Below are 16,846 nucleotides of genomic sequence, written 5' to 3'. Positions count from 1 at the left end.
TTTCAGTTATGATGGAGAATGTGTGTGCTTGTATACTACTGTAGATAAAATCCTCCAGTGCAAAAAGCCAGTGGTGCTGTTGTCATTTAGATTGAATCTTTATGGGATTTAACCACTGGCTTAAGGTTAGATCAGATGTTTAAGTGGCATTTAAGTGTGTATCCACCTCACTGTGGTCACAATAGAGCTTTCAATACCTTCTGTCCCTGGAAAAAGTAGTAGAAAGGTTGTCTGTAGACTGTGGTGCCTTGTGAAAGAGCATGGCCCAGAAAAGGCCTGGGAGGAAATGAAGAGCCTTGCGTAGATGCATGTGAGCTGCTGGTGTCTAAAATCCAACCCTGTTGGGCTAGATAAGAGTTAATGTTTGATTTTTCTTGGAGCATGTTTTCTGTCAGGTTCTATGGGATGTTAGGATCCACTTGTTTTCTCACAGGACTCTGCAGTTTTTACTTGTTTTTAAAACCACCAACTAATGAAAATTGACTTGTTCTTATTGCACTGAAAGGCTTTCAGTTTTGTTTCAAATGAGGAGTTGATTCCAAGTTAAGCTTTTTCACACTGTACTCCCGGCATGTAGAGTTTGCACTGCATGCTCAGCTTTAACATTTCTGTGCTTGCTGGCAATCACTTTAGATCAACATAAGCCACTTTTTTACATCTGAAATAATATTGGAAACATTTTTGGAAGTGGGACACACCATTGGGTGGTTCCTGGTACTTCTGTGGCAGAAGGGAATAGGTGGTGAGCTGTTCTGTATAGGAAACTAGGGAAGAGTATGGGAATATTCTGAGATTGTTCATTATCTGATAATAGCTGCTCCAAAGGGTTTTTTAAAGCCTTCTCTAACTGCAGTTGCACAAGCAGATCTATGGGGCAGAGGTGGGGTGGGGGGATTAAGAAGAGTCCTTTAAAATGCTTTCATTTGCTTCATTATAACATTAACAATATTGACTTTGTTATTGAATGAACTCGAGGTTTTTCTTCTATAATGCCTTTTGTGTCCACCTTATTCTTGGGTACTTCCACGTATGAAAGTTATACAACATCCTGTTATTTCCCAAACTATCAATGCTACAAAAGTCGCTTCAGCAGAATGGGTATTTTTAGGTTGAGATTTAAGTTTTAGAGAGTTCTGATATCTTATATTGAAAAATACGTTTCCAAGCTTATAACCTATACCAAATTGAGCTTGCTCTTAGTGATCTGAATGTGAAGACAGTTTGCTTGTGTAAGTCAAGGGAAGTGATTCATACAATTGAATATGGAAGTTTGAGAGACTGCTTACTGTAAAGATCTCCTGCATTTTTATCTTTCCATTAAAAATGCTTATTTCTACTTCACTTTCAATGTAAAGAATAGTTCTGCCTTAACAGTTCCCTTCTGGTTTTTAAAACGTGTTGAACTAAAACCTAAGCCTGAACTTTACCATATTCTGGAAATATCAAAATAAAGATTCAAGTCTGGTGACTTGGATCTGTTTTCTCTTTCAGGCCTTTATTTGCCATCATTTACATCAGTCTTGTATCATTCATGATTCCATGAAGCCATTCAGATTACATTGCTATAACTTCAGGGCAATACATGGCAGAACTTTTTCCAGGGAGGGTTGAGCATCCCACAGCTGTGAGCTTGTGTAAGAGCAGACATAACCACCTTGGTTTGAATGCTCTGCAAGCCATGTATACACAGACTATTCAACATAGTTTTAGTGAAACTTACTTGATTTGCTCCAGTAGGAAATCATTCACAGGATAATTCCAGATTATTACTGTGCTCTTTGTGCTTTAAGGCAACTTCTGCTGCTTTTTAGCGAGTTGCTTTATGTGGAATGCAGCTTTAGAGTGGTGCTATTAAAGTGTGCTCAGAGATGTTTGTAGCCAAGTAAACGTGCAGTGTTTCAGTGTGTGAAAGCCCTGCAGCCTTACTTCCTGCCCCTGTCTCCTCTGTGTTGCTGAAGCATTGCCATCAGTAATCTGGGTCAGTCTCTGTGTCTCTCTGATGTTAATGTCTGCAAATTCGTGTTTGAAGTATAATTCCTTTACTGTATGTCCACACTGGCATTCAGAGCTTTGCATGCTTTCCTGACTGTATCGTTCTAAAAGTGACAGATTTCTCTTAAAGTTTTCAGATTATTACCCTTGAAGTGGCAAATGTTTTAATAGCTCCATTGGCTTCTCTTAGCTCTAATATTTGGGCTTAAAACTTCTAGAAATCTCAAACTGAGGAGAACAGCAACCATTTAATTTGGTTTCCAGAAAGTATCAGTTTCCATATTATAAAAGGTCAATTTTTGTCTGTGTTTTGTAAGCAGATCAATTACTTGGTATGTTAAAACTGGGAAAGTACCTATAAATAGCATCTGACTCAATTGCAAAACCCTTCAGTAATGAATTTAAACATTTGCTGTGAAAATATTGATCTTGGTCACTGGCAGGTTTTTAGGGTTTTTTTCATTCCTCATAACAACTGATACTTTTCCTTTCATAAGGCCTAACTTCCAAAGGAAAATCAGTTTATGCTTCTGTGTTAGAGCTAACTCCACTACTTTAGTATAGTCACAGTGGAAATTTCTTGGAAAAGATGATAGGTGAGGATGTGTTGCCTTTACAAAGCCTTTGCTGCAGCTGAGAATAGAGAAGGCAGAATATTCTCCTCAAGACACATCCATGTTTTTTGTTAATATTCCCCTTCCTTTATTTCTTTTTTTTAAATCCTATGGAAAGTAATGAAATTCCAGTTTTATTCCCACTAAACAAAAGGAAGTTTAATAAAAAAAATCTCTGCAATCTCAAAACATATGGAATTATTTACTCACAGAATCCCAGGCTGGTTTGGGTTGGAAGTGACCTTAAACCTCATCCAGTCCCAGCTCCCTGCCACAGGCAGGGACCCCTTCCACCAGAGCAGGTTGCTCCAAGCCCCTGTGTCCAACCTGGCCTTGAACACTGCCAGGGATGGGGCAGCCACAGCTTCTCTGGGCACCCTGTGCCAGTGCCTCAGCACCCTCACAGGGAAGAGCTTCTTTTAAATTCTCAGAGAAGCCCCAGCCCCCTGCATTACATCTCCTGGACACCAGGGCTCTGCAGTGGGACAGCTCTGCCATGCAAGGAGAGCGCTAGGGCAATAACTGCTCAGGGCTGCTTTCGTATGAATGTCATGATGACGGTTGGCTCAACTGTTCTTGTCCTTTTGCAATGCATGCATTTTGTGGCAGTAGGTCACATTTCCAGACGGGCAATGCTTCAGCAATTACATCGAATCAGTAAATTCTCACACGACGAGCGTCACTATACTGCTCACACATGGATGAACAAAGGTAAGACCCAAAACCACTGACTTCGTTTTTATCCTAGCATGTGAGTTGAAGTGTCCTGTGTGTTTTTGTCAGTGAGGTTGCTAGCAGAGGGTTCGAAGTTGCTTTTAAGTCAGAAGCCTTCTGTTTGTGTGCTGCTGCTCATGGCTGGAGTTTAACAATCAGTCTGGTGTTACCAAGGAAGTTGGATCCTGAGTTTCCATCTGCATCTCACTAACCCAAACCATGCACAGGACAGGGCTGAATGAAAACACCTTGAAGAAAGCAAGAGTACTAGTGCTGATAGTGATGTTGTATGCTTTGACCCATGGAATGCAGCTCTCTAAAATGCACTGGCTACAGAAGAGAAGGCTTTTGCTCAGAGCTGCTCATAGTCTTAGCAGCATGAATAGCAGCATCTCCCAGATGAGACTTGTGTTAGCTCCAAGGGGATGCAGAACTAGTCGGATGGTGCTCTTAGCCCCTCTGTTGCTAGCTGCAGGAGCAGCTTAGAGACCTATTTGGAATCCAGGTCTGCAAGTATAAGAGGAGGAAAAAGGACATAGTCATCTGAGAGAGATGGCTGGGAGGGAGCAGAGGGATCCTGGGAATTGGATATGTGCCTCCCGGAGAAAAGGAATCCTGGACTCCCTCAAAGCAGGAGACAATTCAGAGGCAGGAGCACATTTATGAGGAAGTGTCAGTTAGCAGGATGTTCTGCAGAGGAGGAGAAGAGGGAAAGAGCTGGGGAGCAGAAAAGTGCCTGCTTTTCACATACATCATCCTATCCCCTTACTGAAGCAGGGAGTCCAAATTAACTTGGTTTGACCTAGGTTGCAGGGAGTACCTAGATGTGATCCTGGTTCAGACTCCTGTAGAAAGATGCTGTAGCTGACATTGTTGCTACAGTCAGCATGCACTGAGAGGAAAGGAAAATGTAAGAGAAAACCTGGAATATGGCAGTTGGGTTAAGGATTGCTACAGATTGGCAGTGTTCATACAGGTCAACCTTTAAACAATGAGACATCATTTTAATCATGCTAGGGAAGGATACAGCAAGTTCTAAAATTTCCCAAAGAAAGTGGTTTTCTGTTTCTCCAGGACACAATTGGATGGTTTCTAAATAGAGAATTTGGGGTAGAATCTCTTTGAGAAAGGATCCCCAGGGTAAATTGTATCCTGAAAGAGGAAGAGATTTCTGCCTTGCTTTAGAGCTAGCCAATAAAGCCACACAGTGATTGCAGCCTTTCATGGGGTTTGGGTCGCTGTTCACATATGTTTAATGACATCAAAATTTGACATTTATCATGCTGGTGTTCAGAATTTCAGTTTGAGTAGTGCATTTAATACAAAATGGCACAGTGTGTTCTCAGAAGTGTCCTGAAGATTCTGCCTGTTAGAGGCAGCTCTGCAAAGATGCATTGGTTAACTGAGCACAGGAGTGAGGAACATTTCTTGTTAATTTAGGGAGGGAGAAAGCTTGATGACACATGCAAATGGCACATCATATATTTTAAGTTCTGTGTATGTCGCCCACACTAACTGCATTTGTCCTTTCAACATCTTTCTCAGTTTGAGCACCACCATAGTTGAATTCTGTGTGACTGTGATATTAATACACCTGTTAAAGGGAAAATGGATAACATAATAACATTTTCTTTATATTAGATACCCTTTGGGGAGGGAAAAAGTCTACATGAATATATATATATATGTGTGGATCCGTGATCTCTGCCTTGAAATTACTGTCTTCCCCTTCTTTACCTGGCAGCTGTCACTGTGCTTAGGAAGGACCTGGGCCAATCAGTCCACTGCAGGAGACAAAGTCCAAAGTGCTAGGGGTTATGTGAGACATTAGTTCTCAAGGTATTCGAAGCCATGTTTGCACATGAATAAACAATCCCAGTTTTATGCAGATATATTTAGCAATACTGAGCCACAGCTAGAGAGCTACAACAGTGCCTACATGAAGGTGAAACAGGGTGAGGGCAACGTTTGGAAGGTCAAGTACATGTAAGTTTCTCTTCCATGAGCGCCAGGGGTGGCTATTCCTGTGGAGCTCCTGTTTGATGAGTTACAGGTGCCCTCAAAGAACAGAAGCTGGCCCAAGTATGAAAGAGCAGCAGGAGAATCTGCCCCCCCCCTCCATCCCTGAGTGCCACCTTTTAAGGTAGCAAATGTGGTAACACTTGGTGTGGTTCCAGCAGTGCTTTGTCATGGTTGTCTTCAGTCTTTCCCAGGTAGTTTCTGTGAAGAGGATAATTTCAAAGCAGTTTACACTGAGTCATCTGAGTACAGGAATGTAGTGCTGCAATGCATGATGTGAGGAAAAGATCCACCAGCAGAACTGCTGCTTCTGGGGGAGAACTGGAACCATATACACAGTATAAGGCTTAGCCCAGTTTTCAACTGGAGTATGTGAGAAAGTCCTTTTCTAATTCTATTCTTCAGCCATGGCAGAAAGTGTTCCTCATTTTAGACATTTCTACTGGCTCTGAAGAGACAGCTCTCTCTCTCTTCTGAGCTATAACAAGGATCATTTCATACCAGACACAGATCTACTTCATAATGATAGGTTCAGAAGCGAGCCTTTTATCTGAAGTCCAATAGCTTCAGCTATTTCTTCATCTCCAGAGCCTCCTGGTCCTCTAGTTATTGTTGCAGAAGAGCATGTGAGGTTTCCAATGATCTAGCCGTATGTTTGACTGCAGGCTAGTTGACAGCACAGATTGTTTTGCAAAGGCTGTGCTAGCAGCCAGCTCTGTTCTCTTCATCCCTCTGGCTCCTCTACTCTTCAGTAACCTTTTGGCCTCAGTCTGCTTTATAGCCTTCAGTGCATGGCCACCGACAGTTCCTGTTAATGCCAGGAGCTCCCTTGCACAGCTTTGTACTTCCTTCCTGGCACTAGGCAAAGCAGAGCAGCGATCCTTAGACCCTGTTTGTTGCTATTCCTCTCTGAGAAGCTCAGAGAGAGTCTCCAAACCTATGTATTTGCAGTGAGGACAATACGACTCTGCCACCAGCTGGCTCCTGCTGTTGCCTGCTGAAGCTTAGGCAGAAAGATGAAGCAGTCAGCCCAGGCTCACCATGCAGTTGTTGCCAGCGGCACAGAGCAGGTTTCTCTCTTTGCTCCCTGGGAGCACAGAGTTGATTTCTACCCCAGGATGTTTTGGATGCTGGGATCAGTTTAGCAGTCTTTTCCCCAGGGAGCAGTTATTAACAGCTTGACGATAAACGATAGCTATGAACACAGTGCTAGAACATCCTAGCAATGGAAACAAGGGCAGAGCAAAGGACACATGCTCTGAAGTTGGTAATGGTGTCCCCCTTCGTGTCCTACAGCAGTGAGATACATGGATTAATTTAAAATGCATTGGTAACATATGGGTCTAAAATTATTCCATGCTCTTTAGAGCAAGTCCTTTGAGCTAGGGCTGTTGTAAATTCTAATTAGTCTATGCTAATCTCCATAATAAGCAGCTATTTCTAATGCAGATCTAACTGATGAGGTCTGACAGCATTTTTCACACTTATACTCTGGCAGCAAGCTGGTATCAGAATGTTTGCTCAGGTTACAGAAACTCTCTATTTTCTGTACTCTACAGGGAGTTTGTATTTGCTGCAGGCTTGTGCCTCTTCAAGGATTGCCCATTTATGCCTGTTTGCTTACATTTATTTATGCAGAAAATAGGGAAAACTCCTTCAGCCGTTCCCGAAGCTCCAGCGTGTCCAGTATCGACAGGGACTCCAAGGAGGCAATTACTGCTTTGTATTTCATGGAGTCCTTTGCCCGAAAGAACGACTCTGCTGTCTCTTCATGTCTCTGGGTTGGAACGGGCCTTGGTATGGTCTTAATCCTGTCCCTTAATCTACCTGCTAGTGATGAGCTACGGCAGTCAGAGCCAGTCATGGTGTCACCAAGCGGTAAGAGTGCAACTCTTTTCCTGGCTATTACCTGCCTTGGTACAAGGGGGGAATAACTGCATGATTTTATATGGCCTTTGCAGCAGGAATTTCTCAATGCATGTATAAGTCAATGGTTACTCACTACACTAAAGGTACACAGGTAAATAAAGATGCTGTGGGAGACCTGCAGCTTCATGAACTGAGATACTTCAGTTGTGCTGCTTCTGAAGAGTACTGTGTGTCATGGGCAAAGTTACACGTTTCTTGTGAGGACAGGGAAATTAGGAGAGTTCCTTCACATTGTGAAATTACAGTCCTGTGTAACAGCTCTGATCCTATAACAATCCTATCTGGAATGCTGGGAAGTGTTTCGCTGTCTATGTGTTAAAAAGCTGCAGAGAGGCAGAAGGGAGTTCAGGAAAGGAAACACAAATGTTGGCAGGTTGAGGTACCTGGAGAGATACTTGGCTGAGTGAGTGACAGATGGTGCAGCAGAGAGAACAGAGGGCTGGGAGAGGTCAGGTCCGAGGAGAGGCTGTATGCACTTAGTACCTTTAAAGTAAAATCATGACAAAAATCAGGGAATGTGCTGGAATAGAGGGTTTCCTACCCACCAGCTTCTTTAAAAGAGCAATTCTGAAGGTCACCGAAGGACGAAGAGCAGCAATTTTACTGCTAGGGAACAAATATCCTATGAGTGTAATATAAAGACAACAGCCTATCTTTATGGTATTCAATAGCATGTATTATATAGATTATTTACTATCTCTTGCCTAAGACTTTTTCAGTACTGGCAGCCTGTTTGTTCACCTTGTTGTGTGATCAGGAAGAGCAGAGCACGCAAGACTTGTCACCTTAGCTAGATGAATATGTTTGCTCTGTTTACAAGAGCTGAACATCAGCCGTGCCACACGTGTTCACAGTGCTGACAACCAGCTTCATCATGGGGCCAGCATCAGTGAGAGCAAATTATGTTTTGCAGGCACAGTTCTGACACTGAAAGGAGCTGTGCTGACCTTCGCGTGCTTGGACTGCATGGGGACATTGACACATCCACCGTATGAAGTATGGAGGGACCCACACAGTGCTGATGATGGCGAAAAGACAAGGAGAAGGAAGCTTGTCATGCACTCCCCTTCCTCCTCCCAGGACATGGGTGATCATCAATTTGCGGTCATTTGTTCAGAAAAACAAGCCAAAGTCTTCTCATTGCCTTCCCAAACATGTCTTTATGTCCACAACATCACCGAAACGTCCTTTTTATTGCGAGCAGATGTGGTCACCCTCTGTAACAGCGTCTGTCTGGCGTGCTTTTGTGCCAATGGGCACATCATGACACTGAGGTACTTATCTAACTAATCTTGGGGCAAAACTAAGCAAAGAGGAGGCACAGTGCTGTCACATTCCACTTGTGTTTGCTCCAGAGTGCCTGATGCTTTGCATTAACTCCCTGGGGTGTATTTAATGCCCTGCCTTGCCACTGCCATATGTGCTCCTTGGCCTGTCTCCACACAGGGAGTTAAGGGAGTTGTGTAGCAAAGCAAACTGTTCTTTCGTAGTCATTCCCCCCCCCCAGTGATGACTGATGGCTGATGATTTTTAACTATCATAAAAGAAAACCCATATAATTTTGCTCAGTTATGGTAGGTCAGGTATGGAGGAGGACAGGAAAACTTGAGCACAAAGGTTCCTGCTCATCCAGTGTGAAGCAGCAAGTCCCACTCTTGCCATTTCAGAAGATTTCCTGCTTAGAGCACCTGGTTTCCCTTCCTTGTCACCTCCACCAGTGAGCTGGCTGCACAGTAGCCCTCTAGCTGTGCCCTCACTTTCCACACTCACTTTTCCAAGCCAGGCCATTTACACTTTGGAAGTGGTTTGCCAAAATGGCAAGCCAGGGGAAGCTGGAGGACAGCAAAGGTTAGACCTTACCCTGCAAACTGCCCAGCCCCATGCCACAAGTCATACACATCCCAGACCCAGACAGCAGCGGCAGATTAAGGGTTATTGAGGCAGCTGAAACTTCTTCAGCCAAGGAAGCGAAGTATGGTGGGAAGGCAGTGTGCTGATAGCAGAGCTTTAAGCTTGGAGCTGCACTTTAACTATTCCAGTTATGGAAAGCATGAACTGAAATGTTGGTTTAAAATGCAGCCCCATAGCAGGTGTACCAGGAGTGGCAACCGATGAACTAACATGGGTATCTGCTTCCCTGCAGCTTGCCCAGCCTTCGCCCACTGCTGGACGTCAACTACTTGCCAGTAACAGACATGAGGATAGCACGGACCTTTTGTTTCACTAACGAAGGGCAAGCTTTGTATCTCAGCTCTCCCACAGAGATCCAGCGCCTGACTTACAGCCAGGAGATGTGTGACAATCTGCAGGTAAGGCTCAAGCTCTTGCTGTGGTGCCTCGGTGCTCTTGTGGGAGGGCTGCTGGCCTGACGTGTCAGGTGTAAATTGCCACGTGTTCCCTGGTGGATTTCAGTATCTAAAGTGCAGGCTGTGCTGCAGGAGCAGGACAGACATGTTCCTCTCCACTTAGCCTGGCTGAATGACACCAAAGCAGCTCTGTTGCTGTTTGGACCTTTTTATGGCACTGTCACCTTGCTCCTGTGCCTGAGCCTATATCTTGCCCACATTTAGCTGCAGTCTCTGCTGGCTCCATACAGAGGCAGATTTGTGCTCATGTGGGACTCTTCACAGCCCAGTTCTCTAAGTCCTACCGTATGAAAGCCCAACTGTTAGAAATGACTGAAGGGAAAGAAGGGAAAGCTACACATGGATAGCAGCTACAACAGTTGGTAGCAGCATGTGTCCAACCACAGCAACTGCCTCAGTAACAATATGAATTCCTTCCTGTATTTTTAATCATTTTTGATTTTAACTGTTAAAAATACCTGAATACCTGCAGCTTGCAGAAGATTGGTGCGAGCAGGAGACAAACCAGTGTGGTTAGCAGCAAAAACTATGCCCTGTTTTAATCTGTTCTTTAATTATTTACCATTGTTTTTACTCCAATAATTGGTACTCCCCTTCCTGCACACGAGGAAAGCGTCTCCCATTGTACATTAAAATACAGAAGCTATAGAAAAGATCTAATTAAAAGAATTAATTTGAGCAAAAGGTCTTTACGATGGGAGGTTTCAGTTGGGGGTTTGGATTTGGGTTTTTTTTTTACAATGAAAATGCAAATTAAAATTTCATTTACTGAAGAGGAGGAATTGTGAGAGGTTACAGGGAGAAAAGCAGTAATAAAAGGGGAAGAAAAGGAGGGGGTAAGCTCTAGGTTATATAATTAGCAATGCACTAAGATAGAAATATGAAAGAAATGGTCCTGCCAGCACTCATTGTGCCCCATGGAATAACATGTGCTGAGCTGCTCAGCTCCCATCACAGCACTGCCTGTCCAATGTGAACAGCGAGCATTGCACTCGGGCTTTTGTGCATTGGAGAAGAGGCTGTTTTGTACAGAACCAACCGTAAAATGATCAGAAGGTTTGATCCAGGTACCTTAGAATATGGACCTACAGTGAGAGGCTCTTACAAGCTACATCATTTTGTTTATTAACCTTAATAGCATCATATGACAAACAACCAAAGGGAAGCTCAGTCCTTGCTTCTCTGTGCTGCCAGACTGTGGCTGCTGATACCTTGGCCATATGTGAAGAGGACAGTAGAAGGCTTGCCCAGTCCTGCGTGTACCCAGAGCAGATGACCCGGTGTCACCTCCTGCCTGGGAAAACAGATCCAGGCTCACGAGTGCCTCCACTTGGGCTCTAAGGGCTGCAGTGATTTTTCTCCCAGAGCAGGTGTGTGTGCAGAGGAGCGGAAGCACTGCTGCCCTCAGCACTCACCCTCCCGAGAGCACAACAGCGTGTTGGGGCTTGGGTGAGCAAACAGAGCTCAGCGACAGGGCAGTGAGTGTTCCTGGTGCACGCAGTCGTGCCGGTTCCAACCACGGGTAGGACTGCATGCTTTCTAACCCAGTCTGGTTCTGGAGAGCTCCCTTTTCCCAGTACTGCTGCAAATCAGTCTGAGAATCAGAGTTGGTTGGGCCAACAGCTCCAAGGTCTACCACCATTACAGTGCCTTCAGCTTATTTAGCATTCCTGATGGCATTGCCACCATGCACACCACAGGAGGAGTACATGGGGAAGTTGTATGGAAGGTGGTGGGATTTTGCTTAAATAGCCCCCAGAAACCAACCAAACAAGAAACCAAACTGTGAGCTGCTCGGAAGCACTGACCTCAGGTAAGCTCTAAAAGGAAAACAAGGAGTGACTGCCCTGCTTGTTTATTCAATTATAGTGTCACCTCTGCTGTTTCTAAGCAAAATGTGATCTTATCACTGGTATTTACACTCTGTAGTGCATATGGATTTTTTTTCTCTGTGGTAATGAACATAAGGCTGGGCAATGACAAACCAAGTCCCTCTGAAAGCATGAGTGAATCTGGTTAGTCTATTAGTCTGGTTAGTCTGCCTGTCACGAAGCACAAATGCTAAGTACTCAATAGTGTTTGCACAACAGAACCTTTTAAAACGAGCTGATTAAATGCAATGCATGTGGACTCGTTAATGCGAATAAAGAAAACACACAGAACTGCTCCCATCTCACTAATTTTTCACGTGGGCTTTTGTCTGACTTTGCTAGGACATGCTTGGGGATTTGTTTACTCCTGTGGAAACACCAGAAGCCCAAAACAGAGGCTTTCTCAAAGGACTTTTTGGAGGAAGCGGACAAGCTTTTGACAGAGAGGAGCTTTGTAAGTAATTTACTGGGGTTGGGTTGGTTTCCTTTCAGAAATTAATTCATGGGATCCTCTGCCCTTGTCATAGAGGAATCATAGACTGATGTGGGTTGGAAGGGACCTTAAAACTCATCCAGTTCCAATCCCCTGCCACAGGTAGGGACACCTTCCACTCGAGCAGGTTGTTCCAAGCCCCATCCAGCCTAGCCTTGAGCACTGCCAGGGATAGGGCATCTCACATGGTGAGAACCCTGTGCCAGGGCCTCACCACCCTTCCATTGTTTCAATGTCTCAGCATCCATCCATTGTTAACCATGTTCAGATCATAGGTGACAAAGTAAAGATGACACCATGAACAAGGGGGAGGGTCCTCAGCTGCCTCTCACCATTCTTTCACCTTGGCAGCTTCTCTCAAGCCATTGAGGATTTGGTGTGGCATGACTGTGCTGTAGCGGTGCACAGAGCAACATCTTCCACATGTGCCATCTGTGCATCAAATGGCATCACTCCTGTGAGGCTGCAGCTCGAGGGTGAGAAGCACTGACAGAGCCACGGCCAGGGACTCATTCCTCTCTATTTGTCCATTTCTCTTTTGCAGTTGGGGAGGCCACGGCAGGAAAAGCCTCCCGCAGTCTTGCCCAGCACATCCCTGGATCAGGTGGGATTGAAGGCGTGAGAGGTGCTGCAGGAGGCGTCATTGGGGACTTGACTCGTGCACGCATTGCCCTTGATGAGAGAGGACAGAAGCTGGGAGAGCTGGACGAAAGGACTGCGAGCATGATGGCCAGCGCCGAGGCGTTTTCCAAGCATGCACATGAGGTAGGAGTCTGGCACCACTCACCCAGAGCTAGGAACTGCCACTCTGCAACCAAGCTTTTGCTTCCCTTTGGGAAAGTCATTATGGTTCTCCCAGTTCACCCAGTCGAGTTGGTTTATGTGTACTCATGTTAACTGGCACAGCATCTTTCCTGCTCCCAAACAATGAGAACACCCAAAATAAACTTCCATTGCACAACTCTTCATGTTTTCTTAAATGAGCATCCATTGCTAACCTCTGAATTTAGAACATGGCACTTCTCATCTCTCGCCTTTCTTATTCTGTTGGGGTGGTTTTTTAAGCCTCTCAGTGCAGCACATCTATGCAGTAGGGCAGAAAACAGGTAGGTGGATGTGTATACAGGAACCTTTACAGATCCGACTGGGAAGAGGAGGAGAACATTTCTTGTACAACCCTGTGGTATGGTTCTATAGAATAGGGCTTGCCTGGAACAGACACTTCTGTGCTTAGAGCTGGAAATGGAAAGTTCTTCCATCCCACGCTGTTAAGGCTGGGAATCAACTACAGCAATTTTCCTTGCAGATAAATCATTAAAGACTGCTTCTCAAAATGCATGGGTTTAACATCCATCACATCTCTGGACAAGACCTTCACATTTTCATTGGTTTTATAAGTCTGATAAAAAAAAAACCCAACCATAAAACCAACCATTAAAAAACCCCAAACTCCCCCAAACTAACAGAAAGAATCTGTCCTGGAATGCAAAAAGTTTCTATATTCAGGGCATATCTACTGTGCTCCATTGGCAAGGTTCTTTCTATAAGGAATAAAAAGAAAGTTCCTGGTTATTCCCATAGCTCTGTACTTTTTGCAGTAGACCTTCCACTAGAGCAGCTTGCTCCAAGCCCCTGTGTCCAACCTGGCCTTGAACACTGCCAGGGATGGAGCAGCCATCACAGGGCAGAATCTTTGCAGAGCAGTGGTTTATATCACTTTGTCTGTTTCCTGTTTCTGCAGGTGATGCTGAAATACAAGGACAAAAAGTGGTACCAGTTTTAGACTTTCACAGAAGCTACTCATGGCTTTAAGAACACTGTTCAGGGAAGCGGCAGTCATTCCCAAATCTACCAGTCACTGGCCAGAGACAGGTTTTTTTTTCTCCTAGAAGATGTTTTCCTGTTACTATTATTGGATTCATCGCAGTGGGAGTCAAGGAGAAACGTTACAGACCAGGAGATGGAAGCTGTAATGACGTGGGTCTTACTCCAGCAGCTGGCTCATGCGGTAGACAATTTTTTCCCGAAAGCATCACTGTGGCATGTAGTTTCTCAGAGGTATGAACTGTGGGGAGTGCATCTGGTTGAAAATACTCTGTACAAACTCCAATGTTAATGCACTTACTTATAAACCTTTGCATGAGTGACATCTTAAAAAACAAAACAAAAAAAAGAGAAAAAGAAAGCATGTTGTGACCGAAGACAAATGGGATTTATTTCTATTCTGAGACAAAAAAACCCAAACCAAACACTTAAATGGCAAAAATCTTTATTTTTTAAAAGTGACATTACGAAAAGCCAGTACATGTCAAGCATGTTTGCTGTTGTTTTCACCATAAAAGTGAGTTGAGCTGCATTTTCTTACCTGCTATTTATTTCCCTTGAAAGCCCCTGTTTGAAATCAGTGCTCTCTAACTCCTACCAGAAAAAAAAACTAAAATTCAAAACCCTATACCCCAAATTTACAGATTTCTACAAGTAGTGAGACAGGCACTATCTAAAATGTCAAGAAAACCTGAGCATAGAAGGGTTATTTGCACTTCAGAGCACAACGTGTCATCCTTAGCTGTACTTTCTAACATGTGCTCTAGATTCATCTCAGTTGTCTTTCAAGGGGGCTATGGCAGTTGTCATCCCCATGGCATCTGTGTCGCTTGGTTGCCTTATTTCCCAATCACAGGAATAGCAAACCAGCTTAGGAAATGGCATATTCCAAGTGAGGAAAAGCAAGATGGGTAAGCACAGCCCTGTCAAGTTCTCCTGGCAGAAGCTGCTTAGCAGCTTGTGCACCAGTGGTCAGTTGAAATTATGCTAAGGAAACTGCATGGTAACCCCCCTAAAGCTGTGGCAAAGATCACAGCAGCAAGACTAAATGATGGGCCAGGGAAAGAGCATGGAAAACAATCGGCAACATGCACATATAACACATCTAGAAATGAGACCATGGGTGAGCAGCACTTCAGATTCTGCTCATGCTGCTAAATATCATTTGCTTCTGCTTCAAAGTGGCTTGTTTGGTTTCTGTAATGAGCTCTGCAGAATAGTCCCCAACCTGCAGCTAGAGAAGAGAACAGCATGTAGAACCTATTACCTGTCTACACCACTACAGCCAGAGTCCATGAGCATGCTACAAGAGCCTCTGTGCTGCACAGGTCAACTGTTAAGTTAGAAGTCTTTCCAAGACTGGCTTGGAGACAAGGCACTGAAGGCTTGGTTGCGTGTGCCTGGACACAGGTTCAAATCAGGTGGAGAAGCAGCACTTAAACATTTTTTCTATAGGAGAAAGAAGAATGAGGACCTCTCTCCCTTCATAGCGTCCTCACGGACACTGGTGCAGAGGAGCAGCATCACCCTCCTAACTAGACCTTGACTTCACTCATGTCTCTGTCACCCTAGTGTTTAGATGATGCCCTTCCCATATCCTTCCTTTTGTTACAATAAAACGGAGCCTGGGAAGGTGTACAGTCCAGAAGCCTGGCTTCACCATCAGACCAGCTGCACATGTTAAAGGGCTGGAGCACATCAGAGGTGTTAAGTTTTAAATCCACATTGTAGCACCACAGCAATGTCATGCTTTGCAGGACTTTCACATTGCTCTGTGGGCAGAACCAAAACAATGGCCCTGCCAGGTCTAGCTCAGCTGGGACTGAGCCTCAACAAGTTCTTCTCTGTCATGGAGGAAACTGCTCTACAATTGTCAGAACCTTTGAAACTTGCAGGGAAAAAGGTCAAAGCCTGGGTTTCTGCCAAGGGTAAAGGAATTGGAATTATCTATGAGCTGAGAGCATGTCTCTGAGTGTTTGAGGAAACAGCAAACTCACCCACCTGATGGCAACAGGAACTGGGGAACTACTGGCAGCAACTGGGTCACAGAACTGGGCACTTGCATGTGTGAGGAAGCACATTCATTCCTCACTGCTTTCTCAATCTCTAGAATGAGAAATAAATAACAACATTATAGGAATTCTATCTTCTGTTCAAATGTACATTCCCCCTTCCTGCACTCTGGCCTTTGCTCCAAACCTGGGCAACAAAAATCATTTAGGGCAGCGTTCAAACCCTCCAACCAGCTTTCAAGCCCTTATTCTTCCTGCCTTCTCCACTTTTACAGAGAAGTGAAGCAGTCTTCACTGACACCAGACCAAGGCCATCCCACCAGCATTTGGTCTGTCTGCTGCTGCAGACTGAAAGGCCATCACCTTGTACCCCTGGTTTCCACCATGAGCTGGTGTTCAGGAGGCAGCCCCATGAGTGCTGGCATGTGGCTCACTTCAGTGACAAGGAAGCTGCCGGTTCTGTGTCAGTTCTCAGCTGTACCTCCCGTGTGTGGTTAACACCGAGTCCAGTGGGAACGGCTCCAGGCTTGGAGCCTGAGCTGGTCACTGCTTTGAGCATCACAGCTCCAAATGCAAGAACAACTTCTAATTGCTGATCACTGCAGCACATCCAGAGAGAACTGACCTCAGCGAGTCTTTCACACAAAGCCTGACTGCCTCTGGCTGCCAGCAGGCTCAAGTTTAACACCAGGGAGGGTGGGAGGGAACCTGCCAGTAGATTTCCACTTTTTATGCAACAGAGAAGTGAGAATTTAGCATCCCTCAGACTGACACTTTTTAACAATAAACCTGGAAGCAGCCTTCCTTCCCCTAGCACTGCCCAGCAGGGCCCAGCTGCATCTTGCTTTCCACTCTTCCATATTTTACATCTTTCCAGACAGGTACAAATTGCTATTTCTGTTAAGTTCACCACTTGTGACTATAATTATCGATTTTCTTGTAGTCTGTAGAGATCTAAAACGTTGTATATGTTTGTATATAGAACATTCTATATATATAAATATATATATGT

General features: G+C 44.6%; 1 protein-coding gene across 2 annotated transcripts in view; it reads left to right on the top strand.

Annotated features, from left to right (window-relative positions):
- Positions 1–14,077, top strand: part of STXBP5L (syntaxin binding protein 5L) — a 184,872-nt gene extending 170,795 nt beyond the window's left edge. For both annotated transcript variants that reach the window (XM_013127458.3, XM_005143026.3), the window contains 6 exons: positions 6,978–7,217; positions 8,182–8,542; positions 9,412–9,577; positions 11,848–11,959; positions 12,543–12,763; positions 13,740–14,077. In XM_013127458.3, the coding sequence (XP_012982912.2) occupies positions 6,978–7,217; positions 8,182–8,542; positions 9,412–9,577; positions 11,848–11,959; positions 12,543–12,763; positions 13,740–13,781 (1,142 nt within the window). In that variant the 3' untranslated portion in view covers positions 13,782–14,077. The remainder of the gene's footprint in view (positions 1–6,977; positions 7,218–8,181; positions 8,543–9,411; positions 9,578–11,847; positions 11,960–12,542; positions 12,764–13,739) is intronic.
- Positions 14,078–16,846: the final 2,769 nt, after the last annotated feature.

The sequence above is a fragment of the Melopsittacus undulatus genome, chromosome 2, assembly GCF_012275295.1.
Source record: "Melopsittacus undulatus isolate bMelUnd1 chromosome 2, bMelUnd1.mat.Z, whole genome shotgun sequence".
NCBI classification, from domain to species: domain Eukaryota; kingdom Metazoa; phylum Chordata; class Aves; order Psittaciformes; family Psittaculidae; genus Melopsittacus; species Melopsittacus undulatus.
This window is presented reverse-complemented; position numbering and strand designations above follow the sequence as displayed.